The 22155-nt window shown below is 36.1% G+C and overlaps 1 protein-coding gene across 4 annotated transcripts; it reads left to right on the top strand.

Annotated features, from left to right (window-relative positions):
* Positions 1–124: 124 nt before the first annotated feature.
* On the top strand, positions 125–21697 carry UBA5 (ubiquitin like modifier activating enzyme 5). Of its 4 annotated transcripts, XM_081235432.1 has the most exons (13): positions 125–314; positions 411–640; positions 6396–6441; positions 6909–6998; positions 10571–10680; positions 11522–11608; positions 12274–12358; positions 13138–13242; positions 13431–13558; positions 17344–17479; positions 18898–18973; positions 19122–19228; positions 19784–21697. In XM_081235432.1, the coding sequence occupies exons 1-13, from the start codon at positions 258–260 to the stop codon at positions 19865–19867; spliced, it is 1341 nt and encodes a 446-aa protein (XP_081091558.1). In that variant the 5' UTR covers positions 125–257; the 3' UTR covers positions 19868–21697. The 4 variants fall into 4 exon arrangements, with proteins under 4 accessions (XP_081091558.1, XP_081091557.1, XP_081091559.1 ...); XM_081235431.1 differs by having other exon boundaries at positions 125–640; XM_081235433.1 differs by lacking the exon at positions 411–640 and having other exon boundaries at positions 135–314.
* The last annotated feature ends 458 nt before the right edge of the window (positions 21698–22155 follow it).

Here is a 22155-nt window from a genome sequence, read left to right as displayed (position 1 = left end):
GGTAAATACGAACGCCGAAGCCTCCTCCGCCTCCAAGTTTAATGCACCGGCAGGCGGAAGACCTATAGGGTCCGGTTCAGAAAAGGGCCCGTCAGGACCTCGAGCCCGGGAATAAAAGATCCTGGGGATTCTCCTTGCCGCCCGGTTGGAAAGGCAACATCGCAGGCCGCCGGCTCTGGACAATGATGACCCGGGCCCTGCTTCGGCCCGGGCGAAGAGGGAAACTGAAAGGGCTGGTTTTTCCTTGAGGGGGAACGATGACTGCAACGCACCGGAAGCGGCGCGCTGAGAGGCTCGCGGGAGCGGCGGAGACGGTCAGTCCGGGAGGCGCTGGGAGGGCTTCCTCAGGGTTGTGGGCTAGGAAGGCCGCCGCAAGGTGCCTCCTCACATACCCCTCGCGGGCCCAGCAGGCCAGCAGCGTGGGGCGGCGGCGACGTCGACGGCCGGGGCTGGGAGCGCTGGCGGCCGGCGTCCCAGCCATGGCCGAGTCTGTGGAGCGGCTGCAGCGGCGGGTCGAGGAGCTGGAGCGGGAACTGGCCCAGGAGAGAAGTCGCCGGGCCCTGGGGGGCGGCGATGGAAGAGGCGGTCGGGCCCGCATCGAAAAGATGAGCCCCGAGGTGGTGGATTCCAACCCCTACAGGTGACCTGCGTGGCGGGTCGGGGCGGGGAGAGGGGCGAGGTCACCGTCTCCAGGTGGTCAGGAGTGAGGCGCTCCCTGCTGCTGTCCAGCTCACAAGGCCTAGCACCTCCCTTTTCTTGTTCTGGGGTCCTGTTCCCAAACGGGCAAGACCAAGTCTTAGTACTGGTGAAACGTGTTCTTCCTCTTTTTAAAAAACCCAACTGAATCAGCCATATGGTGCTGCTCCAGTGCTTGCTGAGGACACGTATCCAGTTAACTACCGCCCCTGCCGCTATTAGTCTTCCTCTCTCTGCGTAAAACTGAGAGTAAAAACTTTCAGAAGACACCAGATGTAAAACCCGCTAAGCATAAACTTGGGAGCTTCATAAAGTCTTCTCAGTGTTTCTTAAATTGGGGGCATTGTGGAGAGAGCTGGATTAGCTCTAAAACCATTGGACTTCCCCAGGCCTGTCTGCTCCTCTCCTTTCTTTTCCTAAGATTTGTTAATTCAGCGGGCGTGCACTGTCACTTTTCCTCTTCACCACAGCCCTAGGAGATTACTACTATTATTTTATCCCCATTTTATGAGAAAAATGAGGCTTAGAGAGCTGCTGTGACCTGCCGCAGGTCATAGAGCTATAACAGTAGCTAAAAAGGCCTGGACTGGCATTAGGTTTGTCTTACTCCAAAGTTCACATGGAACTGTCTCCCCAGTAAAAATAAATAAGCCATTAAGTAGTGTGGCTAAAAACTGGATAGTTTTAGAGTAGGTGAAACAGGAAAGATATTATTGTTGCTCTTTCTCTTCAAAGAGCAGGAGAGTTTGGGGCTTCCCTGGTGGCGCAGTGGTTGAGAGGCCGCCTGCCGATGCAGGGGACACGGGTTCGTGCCCCAGTCCGGGAAGATCCCACATGCCGCGGAGCGGCTAGGCCCGTGAGACATGGCTGCTGAGCCTGCGCGTCCAGAGCCTGTGCTCTGCAACAGGAGAGGCCACAACAGTGAAAGGCCCGCGTACCGCAAAAAAAAAAAAAAAGAATGAAAAGAGCAGGAGAGTTTGGATTTTAAAGAAGGGTTTTATTTATGACATATAAAGCCTCAGTGGAAGTCTTAGGGTGCATGTTTTTTGTTTGTTTGTTTTACAACCTAAAATGCAGACCAGTATTTGGCACAAAGATGTTAATTACAATTTTATTTGTAATAGAAAAACCTGACCAAAATTATAATTGTTCCATAATTACAAAAGAGTTCATTTTAACCCAAATTAAGTGAAATCATGCCAGATTCTTGCTTTTCTCTTATTTATCTTACTATGTTTAAAAAAAATTTTTTTTCTTTCAGTTTTGAGATATAATTGACAGGGTGCATATATTTTACTTGACACATATGAGGGGTCCAAAATTTTTAGAGGTTGAATAAGCATGAATTGACATCTCTAATTAGAATGAGTGGAAACTATTCCATTTGGCATTCTTAAACATTTTTCAATTTTACAAATGAAAATTTTAAAATATTCCCTCCAAGAAAAGCAAAGGAATGTGGATCATATATTTATTTTTTTTAATAAATTTATTTATTTATGGCTGCTTTGGGTCTTTGTTGCTGTGCGCAGGCTTTCTCTAGTTGAGTGGGGACTACTCTTAGTTGCAGTGCGCGGGCTTCTTATTGCTGTGATGGCTTCTCTTGTTGTGGAGCACAAGCTCTAGGTGTGTGGGCTTCAGTAGTTGTGGCACGTGGGCCTCAGTAGTTGTGGCTCACGGGCTCTAGAGCGCAGGCTCAGTAGTTGTGGTGCACGGGCTTAGTTGCTCTGTGGCATGTGGGATCTTCCCAGACCAGGGCTCAAACCCATGTCCCCTGCATTGGCAGGCGGATTCTTAACCACTGCGTCACTAGAGAAGTCCGATCATATATTTATAACCATCTTTCAGACATCATTTTAATGTGAGATGATTCCTTGACATTGTAATGACCACAAACCTAACATTCAGAACTCAAATTTAAACATTTAGTATTTTCTATATTATTTGCACCATTTGTCTTTATTAAAACTGCTACTTAGGAGATGGCAGTTGTCACCCAAAGCTCTGCACTAGTACATGGAAATTTGATAAAGGTCAGCCTTAAGTTTTTGAATTGTTGTTCATTCAGCAAATATTTAGTGAGCACCTTTTCATCTCCAGCTGGATAATGTTATCTACCACTTATTATTATTCATAGACACTGGGAATACAAAGTAGACATGGTCATTTCCCTCCAGAGGTTACCAGATGAGTGTGAGATAGATAGAAAAGTAAACATGGGATTGCAATATGAGTGGTAAGAAATATGATAAAGTATTGATACATGGTTATCAGAAAAAATATAGGAGAGGGATTTGTAGGTCTCCTACATCATTTTAATTGCATCAAGTGATACAATAGAAATATAATATAAAGCCCCTGACCCTCAAAGACCTTTTGCTTTAGTTTGGGAGATTCAGCGGTTGTAGAATAATGATCAACACAAGTAACTGTAAAATTGTGTGGTATGTAATATAATTAGAAGCATGTTGACTAAATGAAGAGGTGAGCAGAAGCTTTGAAATTAGAAAACCTGGTTTTAAATACTGGCTCAAAAACTGAGCTCTGAATAATTGTTTGCCATTTAGCTAATCTTGGGCAAGTTAATTAACCTGAATCTTTTCCCCCATTCATAAAAGGAGGTTGCATTCTTCTCAGCATTATATATAAAGATTAAAGAGAGCATCAAGGTAAAGATGGCAGATTGATCCCAGGCATATATTATCACTGTCCACCCAATCCCACTAAAATGAAAGTAAAGGAGTTTTTAAAAAGGAATAAACCTCCACTGAAAAAAGAGGGTTTCTATAAGTAATTGGGGGATGGGTGAGCCCCTGTACTTAAAAGATTATAGTTAGACAGTTTTAGAATCTAGAAAAGGGATGGATGACTGATAACTGATGTAAAGGATCCAAAGAAATTGGCTCTAAACGCTGCAACCCAGTTTATACCACAGAATTCCCCAAAAGCTCAAGAATAGGCATAGTATTTCTAGAAGGGCTTAAGGTAGGGCTAAGAAAGATATGGCTGAAAATCTGTTGAAGAAACAACCCAGGTTCACTACTTCACTTTGGGTAGCTGGGCAAATGCCTCTTCTCTATCAGGAGAGAAGACTAGAGATTTACTCATTGGAGAGTAAAATAGAGGATTTACATTAATAATTGAAGCAAGTCTTCATACCTGAAGAAAGGGGATTAACTAAATGTTTACATACTGAATGCTAGGACTTCCAACCTTTTTCTTCCATTTAACACCCCCAAACTTACAGGCATAAAGACTTTTCAGGCTGGAAATTGAAAGATTCTTCTCTAGGGAATCTGAGAGCACCAAGAAGAGAGACTGAAAGACATTGACATTGTGGGTTTCTCAACTAAACAACCCAGCCAGATCACCCTACAGTGAAGCCCAAAGTCAAACAAGCAATGCCCACATCCCTGCCTTTATTAGTGTCTGGCTCTTAAATATGAGCAGAATAAAGGATGAGAGAAGCTCCTAATGTGAAAGAAGGAAAATAAAATTAGTTACTTGAATAGACTTTGTAAGGGGAACACAACCCAAATATTATTATTAGTATCTTCAGAAAGGAAAGATGTTGTGTAAATGAAACAGGACAAGTTACTACAAAAAGAAATCATTCAGATAACTGAAAAGAATTCTTGCAAATGGAGAATGATAACAAAAGTGAAAATCTCAATAGAAGATTTGGAAAATAATGTTGAAAGAAATCCAGAGAACAGAGCAGAAAACTAAAATTGTGGACAATAGAAGAAAGAAATTAAGAGCAGAGGACTAGTCCAAGAGGTCCAACTTCCAAATAATGAAGTTTCACAAAGTCCAGGAAAAACAAACCAACCAAACAAGGACATCATCACATTATTCAAGGAAATTTCCCAGAACTGAAAAGACATGTTTCCTATTTGAAAGAGTCCAACAAGTACTCAGCACAATTGATGAGAATAGATTCAACTCTAAGGGACATCATGAGATTTCAGAAGCTAGAAGACACCTTAGAAATTTTGAAGGAAAATGTTTCTAACATAGAATTCTATACCAAGTTAAACTATCGACTAAGTGTGTGTGTGTGTAGGTGTAGCTTTCAACGATTATATACCCTTTAATTTGTCAATTTTATAATACTTCTAAAAATAGAATTTTGATAAAACATTTTGATAAAACATTTTTAAGAAGTTTGGTAAATAACATTTTCAGACATACACGTTCTCAAAATTTACCTTCCTTGTACCCTTTACAAAGCTACGAGAAGATGTTCTTCCAACCATAGCAAGAGAATAAATTAAGAAATAATCTACAGCAGAGGCTCTCAAACTTTAGTGTGCATCACAATTACTTGGGGAGCTTGTTAAAACACAGATTGTTTAGGCCCCACATCCAAAGTTTGATTTGCTTTGTGATTATAGGGTGGGGACTCAAGAAATGATATTTCTAGCAAATTCCATAGGCCACTGATCCATAGGCCACACTTTAGAACCATTGAGCTCTAAGGTACCAGAAGCAGGAGATTAATACAGGATGAAGAAATGAAGAGAATTTGTAATGTGATGAAGAGAGAATGCAGGATGGGAGCTGTATGTGCAGTAAATGTGCACATGGGGACATGTCAGAAGATTCTAGTATATCTTTAAGAAGAAATTGCTAGAACACCTAATGTATATGACTATCTAGAGCAATTTTAGACAACTGGGGTTGAATTTGTGAAAATACATAGAAAAGTAAACATAAGAACAAACACAATTATTAATTTCAAGGGTGGGGATCATACAGGAAAGGGTAAATTCTAATATACTACATTGTCCAGTTGTGAACAGTATTAACATCTAACCAAAATGACCATATAACAATATCAAGAGGCTGGTGAGATGGGAAATATTTGTGTTTAATGATAAAGAGTGAAATCTTCAGATAGTACCTAAACCTGAAGATCAAGAAATAAGTGTTAGCATGTTATTTAGAGGTATCCTGGTAACAGAGTTAAAAATGAGTGAGGAGAGGAAAATGGGGGTGCAGGCCAGAACACTGCTGAGTTTCCTAACAAGCCTAATAGAACTATTTGACTCTTAATGTGTAAACTAATGGGGATTGTATATGGGGATGTGTATATAATGTGTATATATGGGGATGTGTATATAATGGGGATGTGTATAGTTTTAAAGTATATGTATTTAAAAAAACCTAAAATACTGAAGAAGATAACAGACTAGCAGTAACTAGGTAAATACCTCTTAGAGTCCTTGGTATAAGAGGTGCTTACTGAAAGTAGACATTATCCATTGTGGGCAGAGGCAACAAGTGAATAGAATTCCATCCATGAGATTATTCTGATGTTAAACATTAAGTCTGAGTTAAACATTAAATATTTACATATACTAATAAGCATGGGAAAATGTTGAAATTTCACTTTGACCCATTCTCTGGAAACAACATTTGAGTCAATAGGTCTCAATCTTGACTGCACATTAGAATGTATGAGGAACTTTTAAAAAATCTTGTTGCACAGGCTACATCTTGGAGGGAGGGTATTCAGGCATCAGTGCTGAAGTGATTTAGTTTCATCTGGTAAAAATTAGCTGAAAGATTTCTCTCTCTCTCACACTCACTGTTTCTTCTCTCACAGTTTATTTTCTGTGATGATGTATGTTTACCTATATCACTATTAATTAAAAGATTGTAAGCCTTAAAATATTTCTTTCCTTTGTTTTAAGCCGCCTGATGGCATTGAAACGAATGGGAATTGTAAGTGACTATGAGGTAAGATAAATCCTTCCAAGTTTTTGAAGATGATTTCAGTAAATGAAAATAACTTTCGATGACATTTCCGATGAAGAATTTTTATTTATTTATTTGGTTGTTTGTTTGTTTATTTACTTTTGGCTGCATTAGGTCTTTGTTGCTGCGCACAGGCTTGCTCTAGTTGCGGTGAGCTGGGGCTACTCTTTGTTGCAGTGTGCAGGCTTCTCACTGTGGTGGTTTCTCTTGTTACAGAGCACGGGCTCTAGGTGTGCCGGCTTCAGTAGTTGTGGCTCGCGGGCTCTAGAGCTCAGGCTCAGTAGTTGTGGCGCATGGGCTTAGTTGCTCCGTGGCATGTGGGATCTTCCCAGACCAGGACTTGAACCCATGCCCCCTGCGTTGGCAGGCAGATTCTTAACCACTGTGCCACCAGGGAAGCCCCGATGAAGAATTATTAACCAACACACATATAATTTTGCATTTTACAGAAAATCCGTACCTTTGCTGTAGCAATAGTAGGTGTTGGTGGAGTTGGCAGTGTGACTGCTGAAATGCTGACAAGATGTGGCATTGGTAAGGTAAAAACATCTCTCTTTGTCTATCATTTAGGGAACCCAATCACTTCTGGAGTAAATCAGGTACAAATTAGAATTTCTTTTCTCCTTACTAATGGCTTATTGATTTGTGGTGTATTTATTTATTTATTAAAAAAATTTTTTTCTATCCCAGGTTTTTTTTTTTTTTTTTAATTGGGGTATAGTTGCTTTATAATGTTGTGTTAGTTTCTGGTGTCAACGAAGTGAATCAGTATATGTATACATATATCCCCTCCCTCTTGCACCTCCCTCCCACCCCCTTACCGCCCCCCCCCCCGCATTGCCCCGCATCCCACCCATCTAGGTCACCACAGAGCACCGAGCTGAGCTCCCAGTGCTATACAGCAGGTTCCTACTAGCAGTTTTCCACATGGTAGTGTATATAGGTCAATCCCAATCTGCCTATTCATCCCACCTCCCTAACCCCCCCACGGTGTCCGCATGTCTGTTCTCTATGTCTGTCTCTATTCCTGCCCTGTAAATAGGTTCATCTGTACCATTTTTCTAGGTGCCACATATATGCATTAATATACAATATTTGTTTTTCTCTTTCTTCACTCTGTATGACAGATCCTAGGTCCATGATGTGTGGTGTATTTATTCAGTTGGTTTTTTCTACCCCAGTTTGTGGGGTTAAGACATAAACCCACCCAAAAGGAAGCTAATATTATTACTAATTAAACAAGGACTACCTGATTTTGTTCAGGAACTTTTTTGTTTGGATTTAAGTGTTTTAGACATACAAGTTTAGGAAAGAAGGCTGTTAAATTGATAAAGTGTGTAGTGAAACACTGAAACATCCAAAATATTTTTTTAAACACAGTTTTTATACAAGACAAACTAGAAGGCATATACCTTTCTTACTCTTGAATTTGAAATGGTGAATGCTCCAGATTTTTTTTAACCCATACATTTCTTTTTTTTTTTTTCTAAAATTTTTTTTTGGGGCTGTACCGCGTGGCTTGCAGGATCTTAGTTCCCCGACCAGGGATTGAATACCCAGGGCCATGGCAGTGAAAGTGCTGAGTCCTAACCACTGGACTGCCAGGGAAGTCCCATACTTTTTTCTAAAATTGATTTGATTGGGTAGAAAGGAGAAGTTAACTTTGTACCAGAAATCAGCCTACCAATCTTAGATTTATAAAGCCAGAGTCCATGATGTTAGATAGATAGTGGTTGAATACATAAGTTTTCCACAATTATATATCATTTTGCTAAACTTTGTGGAAAAATGTTTGCTTTATCAATGCTTTTTAATATGTTGGTCCCCTCCATGCCCCAAATTCTTAAAAGAAAGTGGTTTCAAAGTTGGCACTTATTTATCAATATAGAAAAGACAACACCAAAATACTAAAAATGTTTAACATTTTAAAGCCTTTCAAGAAGTTTATAAAAGCTAGCCAATAATTGCTTATACCTGACATACATGCCTTGGCTGATTGATCAAGGGTGGTAGAGATCATGGAGATTTGCTGGTCGCAGGTTTGAGTGTGCACTAGAATCACTTGGAAGGCTTATTAAAACAGATTGCCAGACTCTACCCCAGTGGTTTTGATTCTGTAGGTTTCAGGTGGACCTAAGAATGTGCATTTCTAACAAGTTCCCAGGTGGTTCTGATGATGTTGTTCTGGGGACTATGCTTTAAGAACAGCATCACCTGGGAGCTTGTTATAATTGAAGATTCCCAGGCCCCACCCAAGACATGCTGAATCAGAATCTATATTTTAACAAGAACTCCAGGTGATTCGTAGGCATATTAATGTTGAGGAAGTACTCCAGTATTTCTAACAAGCTTCAGGTGATGCTGATGGGGTTATCCCAGGCCACATTTTGAGTAGCAAGGGTCTAGAACAGTTAGCAAATATTACTGTAATTAAAATCACCTTGGATGTTTAAAAAAATTCTTATGTTCAGACTGCACCACATACTAGGTTAATCAGAACCTCTGGGGATGAGACCTACACATTTGTATTTTTTAAATACAGTGGTTCCAGTGTCAACTCAAGTTTGTAAGCTAAGGATCTACATAGGAAGTTTCAGAACTCTTTCTTCAATATGTCAAACAGAGAAACAAGAAGCTGTTTCATGGGGTTAAGTAGGGAAGCGGAGGATTGGAGATCCAGAGCCCACTTCTTATCCCTGAAAGTTCTGGAATTCCTGGGGCACACTGAATCACCAGATCTAGATCAACTGCCTTATTTTTACAGATGAGGATACAGTCCTAAACAGTGAAAGTGACTTACCCAGAAGCAGAGCTAATTAGTGACACGGTTACTACTTACACCTCCTGTCCCCAAATTTAGGATTTCCTACAACTTACTCATAAACCAGCTATGAGGCCGAAACTCAAATTTAAAACTTGGCCTGACCTAATAAATATTGTTGACTGAGCTTAAATAAACCAAATTTTGGAGACTCTAGGTAGGGTTAGAAAGTTTCATAGAGAGTATAAGTGATATCTTTTCTAGCAAGATACTGAGAGTTACCTACGTGTTGTTTTTATGGGCTGGGTAAACTTTTTTTAGTTTCTGTATTGAGAAGAAGAAAATCCCATTTTTGTTTTTATTGTTAGATTTAGGATGCTGAGAATTATATTACAAAGTCACAGATTTTAGATAAAGAAGGAGGGACTTCAGGAACTGTATGTCATTTTTACACTGCTTTGAATTATTCCATAGGTCTAGAGGCTCAGTTTTTTGTTTTTGGGGGTTTTTTTGGTTCTTTTTTCCTTCACTTTGGATAAATTGCATTGCTCTGCTTTCAAGTTCATTGATCCTCTTTTTCCCCTGCAACGTCTAATCTACTGTCTCATCCAATAAAAATTTAATTTTAGATAATTAAAAAAAAAAAGGGACTGTGGATATACTTGGGTTCAACCTGTTCTTACTGATAAGAAATGGACCTTTCGGCCATTTTAAAGTTGTGTGAGTGTGTTTGACAAATGCTGTCATGCCTAAATATATAGCAGGAAACAACAATTAACTGATTGGTTAATAATTCTGTTTGGAATAATGTTTTAGCTATGGCATGAGTATATATAGTGCCTTATTCATGAAAGGAATTGTGTTATACTATGGTTTTAAGTTACAGCATTTGTTTTTATCTTATTTAAAAATTTCATTTATCTAATGGGTTCTTGGTTTTTAGCCAAACATTGGAATGAAGTAGGATTTTGGCACAGTTTGTAAAACTTGCAATGAAATGGAATGAACATTAATTTTTGAGCTAATCATTTAGAGAGGCAGTACAGCATTGTGTTTAGGGTACAGATGCTGGATTGAGAATGCCTGAATTTGAATCCCATTTTTACTACATATTAGCTGAGTGGCTTTTGGGCATGTACCCTAGTTGTCTTATTTCTAAAATGAGGATAAGAGAACCTATATATTGTATGGTCACTAAATGAGTTAATATTGGCATCTAGTATTTCAGAATTAGTTAATATTATTACTGTCAAACAGTTAAACCCATCAGGTAGAAAGCTGACTCGTTTGTTATTTTTAGTTTGTTTTTTTGGTATGTTTTTCATCAGAATACCACTATTTTCATTTTAGTTGCTACTCTTTGACTATGACAAGGTGGAACTGGCCAATATGAATAGACTTTTCTTCCAACCTCATCAAGCAGGATTAAGTAAAGTTCAAGCAGCAGAACATACTTTGAGGTAAATGGAATATCAGTTGAAGGCAGTGAAATTGGTGAAATCTTCCTGTGTGTATTTGGTATGAGTTAAACTAACATATAAATGCACCTGAATTTTCCTTTATAAAAATGCAGGTTTCACTTATACAAAAAGAATTTTCTTACCTCTTTGATCTGGGGTGGCAGCCTCCTTTTTGATAGTAAATATTTTATGCTTTGAGGGCCATATGGTTTCTGTCAGAACTGCTCAACTATGCAGTTGTAGTAGCTGTAGGCAATATATCAATAAAAGTGAATGAGCACGACTGCTCCAATAAAAACTTTATTTATGGACTCTGAAATTTAAATTTCATATAAAATTTCATGTCATAAAATATTGTTCTTCTTTTGACTTTTTTCTTTTCTTGCAGCCATTTAAAAATGTAGAAACTATTCTTAGCTTACAGAACTTACAAAAAAAAGGTGGCAGGGTGGTAGTCAGATTTGGCCCAAGAGCCAGAGTTTGCCAACCCTTACTCTAGGATGTTTCTTTGTGGTCCTAAACATATTTGTACTGAATTGAATAAGAAACAAAGAAGCTCTTCTGTGGCTGAACTGTAGCTAACAGAGGTAATAAAGGCTTAATTCCCAGCACGTAGATTGTGGGAATATTTTTGTAATCCTTCTGACAGTCTACATGTTTTGAACCTGGTCCTTGAAGTGGGACAAAAGAGGTAGAAGAGGACTTTGGATTTTCTTTGAATGGCTTGAATTCCATTTCTCTAATGTCTGTTGAATAATTTTTAGCTCTTTTAGTTCTTTATCTTGCTTTCTCTTACTGTTTTACTAGTAGTTTTTATAATCATTCCATTTTTCCCTCTTAGGAACATTAATCCTGATGTTCTTTTTGAAGTACACAACTACAATGTAACCACAGTAGAAAACTTTGAACATTTCATGAATAGAATAAGGTAAAATTTTATTTATGAATATTTTGCACAATGTCCAGCTCATTTTAAGTATTAGAAAATCTGTCAATGATTAATTAATTCACTGAGTTGGGAGGTTGATACATATTTTGTTTTTAAAATAGTTTTAAAATTTTTTGTGTAATTTTTATGTATTGGGAGCTCAGCAAAAAGCATATATTGTCCAAAAAACTATAGTAACAACAAAATAAAAAACAAATCTAAAAAAGCCTGTTATTATGATATAACAAGGGGCCTCAATTATAAGTTCTGTGTTATAGATTATACTTCTATCTGAAAGTGGTTTTCTGCAGACTAACACCATTGAAATATTCAATTGTATTCAGTTAACTTTATTACATTTACATTTGTAGTGAAACATGAGTAGAAGTCTGTGAAAGCTAATAGGGAAATGGTAACTTTTGTGAACAGATTTTATACTTCTCGCACCCTTGTACATCTTGTATAAGAAATACTGTAATATCATTGATATTATGTTCGTAATAGTGAATACTCAATGTATACTGGGTCTTTAATATTAAATGCTATGTTATAATTATACTCAAACATTTACTGAAAGACTAAATGTATTGACTGAACAAATAATGTCTAATTAGAGTGTATTTTGTGTTCTGATTTTTTTCAAATAAAATTTATTTTTTGCCTAGTAATGGTGGATTAGAAGAAGGAAAACCTGTTGACCTAGTTCTTAGCTGTGTGGACAATTTTGAAGCTCGAATGACAATAAATACAGTGAGTATTCCTATTGTATAGTGTGTTATATTCATGGATTTATCTATTTTCCTGTATATTCTGTCAGTATATATTCTGCATTCTGAAAATAGTTCTGCATTTAAACTCTTTGATAATGTGTTTTATTTGTTTTTAATGTTCTCTCATCCTGTTTTTGAAATTTATTCTAATGTGACCTGTCTAGCCTTGTTGGTGTGACATATATTTCAGTATCCTACTGTCTCTTATGCCAATAGAGCAAACTAAAACAGCAGATAATTCTGATGTACAATTTTTTAAATGAATGAATATCTTATAATACTGTCTTATTCTTGGTTGGCATTGGTTTTTACCTTTGTTGACTTATTTTAAGTAAATGTATAAATGTGTATAAATTGCCTACACACATGAGTTCTCAAAAATAAAACTGAATTCTTTTTCTTTTGAATTACTGTGTTTTCAACTTTGCAAATGACATTTTTCATTTTTTTGTTGCTGAAATTATTTTAGAAAAATGAAGTTTTACATTATTCTAATAAATCCAATAAACTATGGTTCCGTTTAATTAGATATTTATATTGACTGCTTACCTGAATGCTATCAGTTTCTTTTTTAAGGAGAGTGGCGATTGCTAAGGAATTCCATTATTTACAACTTTCTTCTTTGTTTCTGAAAATTAATTTTAAAAAACCCTTTGTAATTCATTCAGTTAAACTCCAGTTTTTCATGAAAAGAACTTATGGTAAATTACTTCTTGCTTCTTTATGTTCTTCCTTGTGTTTTTACCTATTTCTATTAAGGCTTGTAATGAGCTTGGACAAACATGGATGGAGTCTGGGGTCAGTGAAAATGCAGTTTCAGGGCATATACAGCTCATAATTCCTGGAGAATCTGCTTGTTTTGCGGTATGCATGATTCATTTTGGGTTATTATTTTTCACTGTTAAGTACTGGAGTTCCTAGGGGCATTGAAAATGTTTACAATTCAAAGAAAAACCAAACTTTGAATGAATTTGATGGAATATTATTTGGAATCACTTATACTTTTTTCCCTTTCTTTTGAAGTATATTTTCTTTTATTCTTTTTCATGTAGTGTGCTCCACCGCTTGTAGTTGCTGCAAATATTGATGAGAAGACTCTGAAACGAGAAGGTGTTTGTGCAGCCAGTCTTCCTACCACTATGGGAGTGGTTGCTGGGATCTTGGTACAAAATGTGTTAAAGTGAGTGAAGGATAATTTTTCTGAATAGTCTTGTTTGCTTTTGACAAACATTTCAAATATTGGAATGACTAGCTAAGTATTTAATTTGTTTTTTTAGTTTAGTTTTAAATACACATATTTTAAATTTTTATATATGTATATTTGTATACTTTTATATATAAATATATTTAATTTAAATATATATTAATTAATATTACATATATCAACACATACATATTTGTGTTACTCTCCATTTGGAATAGTTCTTGTTAAATGGTACAGTGGTACTGGTATATTTATTTATGAAGCATTAACCAAATGATTTAAATTTCTGCACATCTGGCCAAAGGGTGAAGACCCATAAACACGCTCACTTCCACTATCTTGGTTTAACATTTCTAAAAATAATATGAATGTGATTAAACGTTAACTAGGGTAATATCTCTGCTATCCGTAAACAGATACCCAGCAACCACACCATCTAAACTATAACTAATAAAGACAAACGTTTCTTTGAAGCTAAAATTAATGTCATAGAGTTTTTGAACCAACTCATACTTTATGAAAAGCAGAACTGCTTTAGTTGTGCCCTAACTCAGGCCATTTTTTTCCCTCACTTTACAATGTTAATAAGCTTAGTTATGTTTCTTAAGCATCCAATATAATAAGAACAAATTGCAACATGATACAGGGAGGCACTCTAATATCATTTATCAGCCATCAGCAAAGAAATACCAGCATACATAAGAACTCTCAAGGCAACTGTCTAGGGCTGTTTCAGATGAGACAAATAGCCTGTCAAATTTCAGTAGGTCTTAATCTAAACACAACATTTTACAGTATGTTATGAAGAAGGGAAAAAAAAATCATGGCTACAAAGTATTCTCTTACCAATGTGTCATATCTAGCCAGCCCTCTATTGATGGATATTTAGGCTACTTACAGATTTTTTTGCTATTATTAACAGTGCTGCAAAAAGCATCTTGCATATATCTTTGTAGAGTAGATTTTTGTACATTGTGAATTTTTAGAAGTGGAATTTGAATTTCTAAGTTTATGCAATACTTATTTTGATAGATATTACTAAATTTCTCCTTCAAAAGGATGGTACATTTCCATGACAGTGTGGGAGTACCTGGTTTGTCCACACCTTTGGTAACATTGGGTATCATCAACCTTTTTTTTTTTTAAGTATAGTTAATTTACAATGTTGTGTTAGTTTCAAGTGTACAGCAAAGTGATATATATTCTTTTTCAGATTCTTTTCCATTATAGGTTATTACAAGATACTGAGTATAGTTACCTGTGCTATACATTAGGTCCTTGTTGTTAACCTATTTTATATACAGTAGTGTGTATATCCCAAACTCCTAACTTATCCTCCTCCCTCCTCGCCCCCCTCCCACTATCCCCTTTGTTTTCTATGTCTGAGTCTGTTTATGTTTTGTAAATAAGTTCATTTGTATCAATTTTTTAGATTCCACATATAAGTGATATCATATAATATTTGTCTTTCTCTGTCTGACTTACTTCACTTAGTCTGATAATCTCTAGGTCCATCCATGTTGCTGCAAATGGCATTATTTCATTCTTTTTTATGGCTGAGTAATATTCCATTGTATATATATACCACATCTTTATCCATTCATCTGCTGATGGACAAGGTTGCTTCCATGTCTTGGCTATTGTAAATAGTGCTGCTGTGAACATTGGGGTGCATGTATCTTTTTTTTTTTTTTTTTTTTGAGGTATGTGGGCCTCTTACTGTTGTGGCCTGTCCCGTTGCGGAGCACAGGCTCCGGACGCGCAGGCTCAACGGCCATGGCTCACGGGCCCAGCCGCTCCGCGGCATGTGGGATCTTCCCGGACCGGAGCACGAACCCGTGTCCCCTGCATTGGCAGGCGGACTCTCAACCACTGCGCCACCAGGGAAGCCCGCATGTATCTTTTTGAATTAGAGTTTTCTCTGGACAGATGCCCAGGAGTGGGATTGCTGCATCATATGATAACTCTATTTTTAGTTTTTTAAAAAACTTCTGTTATGCATAGTGGCTGCACCAATATACCTTCTCACCAACAATGTAGGAGGGGTCCTTTTTCTCCACACCCTTTCCAGCAACTATTATTTGTAGACCTTTTGATGAAGGCCATTCTGACCAGTGTGACGTGATACCTCATTGTAGTTTTGATTTGCATTTCTCTAATGATTAATGATATTGAGCATTTTTTCATGTGCTTATTGGCCATCTGCATGTCTTCTTTGGAGAAATGTCTGTTTAGGTCTTCTGCCCATTTTTTGATTGGGTTGTTTGTTTTTTTTGATATTGAGCTATATGAGCTGTTTGTATATTTGGAAATTAATCCCTTGTTGGTAGTATTGTTTGCAAATATTTTCTCCCAGTCCATAGGTTGTTTTTTAATGTTTTTTATGGTTTCCTTCACTGTGCAAAAGCTTTTAAGTTTAATTAGGTCCCATTTGTTTATTTTTGTTTTTATTTCCATCACTCTAGGAGACAGATCCAAAAAAATATTTCTGTGATTTATGTCAAAGAGTGTTCTGCTTATGTTTTCCTCTAGGAGTTTTATAGTACCCAGTTTTACATTTAGGTCTTTAATCCATTTTGAGTTTATTTTTGTATATGGTGTTAGAGTCATCAAACTCTTTTATCTTTGTCAATTTGTTAGGTGAAAAATGGGTATCTCATTTTAATTTCCAGTTGTGAAAAGGGTTGAGCACTTAACATTTTTCTGTGAATTGTCTTCTCACATCCTTTGCTCAGTTTTTTTGTCTTTCCTTGTTGTATATTAAGAACATGCATTTGCAGATTTTTTTCCTTTTGTTGTTTATCTTTTGTACATGATTTTTCAGCTTTTCTATAAGCTTCTAAAAGGAATCAGATTTGACTGGAAGGGAGCACAGGGAGCTTTATGGCATACTAGAAATGCACTGTACAGTCTGCCCACCATTTCCTTGGGTTCTGCATTTTTGGATTCAACCAACTGTGGATCGAAAATATTAAAAAAAAAAAAAAAATTCTGGAAAGTTCCAAAAGCAAAACTTGAATTTTCCATAAGCTTCCAACTATTTATATAACATCTGCATTGTATTTACAACTATTTACATAGCATTTACATTGTATTAGGTATTATAAGTAATCTAGAGATGATTTGAAATATATGGGAGGATGTGCACAGTTTATATGATACAGTTTATATACTATACTACTTTATATAAGGGGCTTAATTTTGGTACCCTGTGGGTGGGGGGTGTTCTGGAACCAGTCCCCCATAGATACTGAGTGCCAACTATATTTTGATCTGGTAGTGAATAATACATGGGTGAATACTTCTGTAACATTTTATTGAGATTTAATACAAATTTAAGATTGTAAACTTTGCAGCAAGTTATATATAAAAAACTTTTAAAAATTAGATTTAGTACCGTATCTCAGAGATTTTTAAGATACACTTCTGCCACATTTTAACTTCTGTAAAATTAATATGCTTCTTAGAGTTGTTGACATGTCATAGTTTAATTGGCAGCCTTTTATCTTTATTACACGTTCAAAAAATAATAGTGCATTCTATGGTTGATGAAATGGAGTAGCCTTTCTTCACTGCATTCATTCAACAAAATCTACTATAAGCCAGGCCCTGTAAACAAGATAAGAAATTTGTTTTCTGGGTTGCTTGTTACAAAAATCATTACCTTCTTCAAGGTGATTTTTTAAAAAGTCAGTTACTTTTTTCTAATACTTTTATGGTTTTATTTCTTTAGTTAAGTCTACTTTGATTTGTTTTTCTAGGTTTCTGTTAAATTTTGGTACTGTTAGTTTTTACCTCGGATACAATGCAATGCAGGATTTTTTCCCTACTATGTCCATGAAGCCAAATCCTCAGTGTGATGACAGAAATTGTAGGAAGCAACAGGAAGAATATAAGGTATATGTCAATGTGTCACAATGCATGAGAGGTCATATTTCATAGGACAATAACTTAAAAAAGAAGAAACAATTATTTAGATTTGGAATACAAGGTAAATGGATTCTGGATTTTTCAAGGTTTAATTTATTCACCGTGCTTTAACATGAAAATTCTGTTCAAAGTCCTTTCTTGCTTTTGGTAAGATAAAAAACCTGTCTGAATTCATTAAAAAAAATTTTTTTTAATTTTAATTTTTTTAAACTAAAATATACTTGATGTATTGATACAATATTATGTTAGTTTCAGGTGTACCACATAGTGATTTGACATTTGCATACATTATGAAATAAGCACCATGATAAGTCCAGTTATCATCAGTCCCCAAAGTTATTACAATATTATTGACCATATTCCTTATGCTGTAAATTTTATCTCCATGACTTATTTGTTATATAATTATAGGTTTATACCTCTTTATCCCCTTCACCTGTTTCACTCCCCACCTCCCCTATGGCAACATCATTTGTTTTCTGTATCTGTGAGTCTCTTTATTTTGTTTATAGATCCCACATTTAAGTGAGATTATATGGTATTTGTCTTTGTCTGACTTATTTCATTTAGCATAATACCTTCTAGTTCCATCCATGTTGTCACAAATAGTAAAGATTCTTTTTTATGGCTGAATAATATTCCATTGTATATATGTACCACATTTTCTTTATCCATTTATCTGTTGATGGACATTTAGGTTGCTTCCATGTCTTGGCTGTTGTAAATAGTGCTGCAGTGAACATTGGAGTGCATATATCTTTTGAGTTAGTGCTTTTGTTTTCTTAAAAAAAATACCCAGGGCTTCCCTGGTGGCACAGTGGTTGAGAGTCTGCCTGCCGATGCAGTGGACACGGGTTCGTTCCCCGGTCCGGGAAGATCCCACATGCAGCGGAGCAGCTAAGCCCGTGAGCCATGGCCGCTGAGCCTGTGCGTCTGGAGCCTGTGCTCTGCAACGGGAGAGGCCACAACAGTGAGAGGCCCGTGTGCCGCAAAAAAAAAAAAAAAAAAAAAAAAAACTCAGAAGTGAAATTGCTGGATCATATGGTAGTTGCATTTTTAATTTTTTGAGGCACCTCCATACTGTTTTCTTTAGTGGCTGCAACAATTTACAATCCCAGCAACAGTGCACAAGGTTTCCCTTTTCTCCATATCCTCGCCAACACTTGTTATTTGTTGTCTTTTTGATAATAGTCATTCTGACAGGTGTTACCTCATTTTGGTTTTGATTTGCATTTCCCTGATGATTAGTGATATGTGTCTGTTGACTCTCTGTATGGTCTTCCTTAGAAAAAAGCCTATCTGAATTCTTGGTTCTGATTAATTCTGACTGATGCTTCAGAGAACTGAAAATGAGTAAAAACACTGATACTGTTTGATTTCTACAGAAAAAGGTAGCAGCACTGCCCACACAGGAGGTTGTTCAAGAAGAGGAAGAAATAATACATGACGACAATGAGTGGGGTAAGAATTGTTTCATAAATTGAAATGGCAGCATAAAACAATCTTTTATGGGAGGGAAACTGATTATAATTAAGATATACAAGTTTTGAATGATTATTGCTCATTAAGTTCCTTAAAAACTGTTTTAAGATCAAGTTTAACCTTACAGGTATTGAGTTGGTATCTGAGGTTTCAGAAGAGGAACTGAAAAATTCTTCAGGTCCAATTCCTGACTTACCTGAAGGAATTACAGTGGCATATACAGTTCCCCAAAAGGTACATCTAAAATCTGTTTACCATAAGTAAATATAAGAGAAAATGTCTATTTATTTTCTTTAATCTTCAACCTATTTTATAATGCCAATGCAGTATTTACTATTTTAGGTGTTTTACATTATAGGCATTAAGATTTGTGAGAGAGAGAGGTATTCAGTGTTAATATGGAAATACAGGCACAGCACAGTTTAAACTGTTTGAAAACATAGATGTAGAATAGTTTTGCTCGCTCATTGGTGGATCAAGTGAAATAGATTTTGATTAAGTGACAATACCATTTTTTTTGTATATTGATAAGTTTTAGCCACAATATAATTTAAAAATACCACTTCTGTAGAGATCTCAAGAACATTGAAATTACTGCCTTGCAAATCAAAAGACTGGTGGGGAAAATAAAGGATTTTGTCTCTCCTAAAAATTAGAAGGCATACTTATTAAAGAAAGTTTACTTTGTAAACTTGTTGAACATGGTTAAGGCTTACTGATTATATGTTCCTAAGCATTAAGAACTATAATTGGTTATTTTTTCACCATGTTTCCCTCATTTGTGGATAGCAAGAAGATTCTGTACCTGAAGTAACAGTGGAAGATTCTGGTGAAAGCTTGGAAGACCTCATGGCCAAGATGAAGAACATGTAAATAATGGACTGGCCTGTATTTTATTTCCTGTGTCTAAACCTGTTCCCTAGCAATTAAAAAGAAAATCATTTAAAACTGAGAAAATTTAGGGCAACATCAGTTGATGTATAATCTTCACTGAATTGTTATACTGTTTAAAAATACTGTGACTATTGCTTGTTACTCCCCGCCCCCCTTCAACTAAATCAGAAACTCTCCTAAAACTCATGTTTCATTCTAGTAAGAAAACTTCAAAGGATTATTGCAGGCAGTTATAAATCTTATTTAAAACTTAGCCATTGAACTGTTTTGGCCTTTTGGGAGGGGTGGGAAGAAAGGACCAATTTGATTTGCCTGAGGCCATGGACAACAGAATAGTGTGTGGTCAAATATAGGGAAAGGACAAGAGGTACAACCTATTGATTAGAGCCAGCAGGCATCTACTCATTGTGTTTGGAATTGCTCTCTTCAGGAAAACTGCCCACTACTACTAACTTGAGCAACAGTGAATTTCAAATAGTAAACCTATGAAGTAAAAACATCCTTTCAAATGTTTCCTGATGAAACACAAGCTGAAATACAGTCATTGGAAAAGTTTGTAAACCTCTGAATTATATATTCAAAACAAGACAGAGGCAAATAAGAGGAAGCTTTCTTTGTGGATAGACAGATAAAGATATTTTCAGGATGTACAAATTATATTTCTGCACTGTTTAAGAAAAAGCATATCATCTTTGGAACATATATCTGAGTCAGTGTGCTTTATTGAGGAGCAAAATATAAATTTAGGCTAAGATCATCTAAATTATACCCATCATATGGGCTACCTTCTAATACTTTATTTTATTTAAATTTGATTCCGTGGGTAATTAGATATTGGCAAAGGTTTGTCCTGGATAACGGACAATAAAAGAGGTCTAAATTGCCTCTGCAATGACTGACATGTATTTCTTCACAGGGAAGAGTATCATTTTCCCTGATCGTGACCACTAAATCGTAATTTGATAAACTGGTTTTCTCTGGGTTTTGCATACAAATAATGAAGGCGTAGAGCACCTTGTTTGAAATAAATTCCTAATGGCTTGGAGACTAATAAAGACACATGAATGTGTAACCATTATCTGTAGGCTGGTAGTATGCTAGTCTCCTATTTTGATGACTTTTTTGCTCTGAAAAGATATAAATGTCTAAATTCTATCTCTAGGAGGAAAATGTCATTAAAAATTAAAAGTGCATTTCCCACTTGTAAAGTAAAATTCTAAAAATAATTTCAGAAAGCCCCAAATATCAAATATGTTTAATATATTAGCTTTGAGATTTTAGCATACTGTGATTCTTATGTTTAGAGTGATGTCAGGAAAGTATGGGGATAGTTTTTCTAGCCTTGAAACATATTTACGTTGCCTTAGTAGGTCATTTGTTGTTTAAAATTTTAGTGTAGTCATCTGTAAAATAACGTTTCTAGTTCCTAGAGATGCTTTGAATTTCAAAAAAGAAATGCAGTCTTTCTAAGTCCCATTCCTTTGGTATACTAATTTGGTACCTCTGGTACACTAATTTGGTAAGGCTTTTACTTATAAGTTTATATAGTTTGATAAATAGCTAGAACCTACTATCTTTTTTAAAAAAAATTTTTATTGGAGTATAGTTGATTTACAATATGTGTTAGTTTCAGGTGTACACAAATTGAAACAGTTATACATATACATATTAGAACCTGCTATCTTCTAAAGACCTTTTTTCTGTTCTTAACTTGGCACTGTACCCTGCTGGTGTCTTATACTGTACCAAACCTTATCTAATTTTTTTATCTTATATCTTCCATTAAAGTTATTATTTTAGCAGAAAAAATCTGGTAACAAGTATCTTTTGTAACCTAGAGAGCTCTCTTGACAATCTGTATGCTGTGAAAACTTGTATATGTAGGCAGCTATGAAAAATTAATCATCACTGGATTTTACATTACTAAATAAACCCATAGTGCTTGACCAGATTTATAACACTATTGTTTCTAGTGTGAAAGATGGAAACACTCCAAAAATTGCCTCAGCACAAAGGCTCTAAATTACAGTAAAACAAACAATATGTTCAACTTTAATCCCTTTTTAATTGTTAGTGGGGAGTTAATTTGTGGTACTACTCAAATGTTTTATGTAAATAGTAAAAAAAAAAAATAATGTAGTATGGGTTTCTTTATGTAAAATTACTCCCTGAATACCTATAAACACACTGACCAACCCAAAAAGGTAATAAATATTTAACAATCTATTAATGAAGCTTTGACCACCCCATCACATGTTTTTTTAATA

Source organism: Mesoplodon bidens (genome assembly GCF_964165515.1).
Source record: "Mesoplodon bidens genome assembly, chromosome: 5".
NCBI classification, from domain to species: domain Eukaryota; kingdom Metazoa; phylum Chordata; class Mammalia; order Artiodactyla; family Ziphiidae; genus Mesoplodon; species Mesoplodon bidens.
The sequence above is the reverse complement of the archived record's forward strand: the minus strand, read 5'-3'. Positions and strand labels throughout refer to the sequence as shown.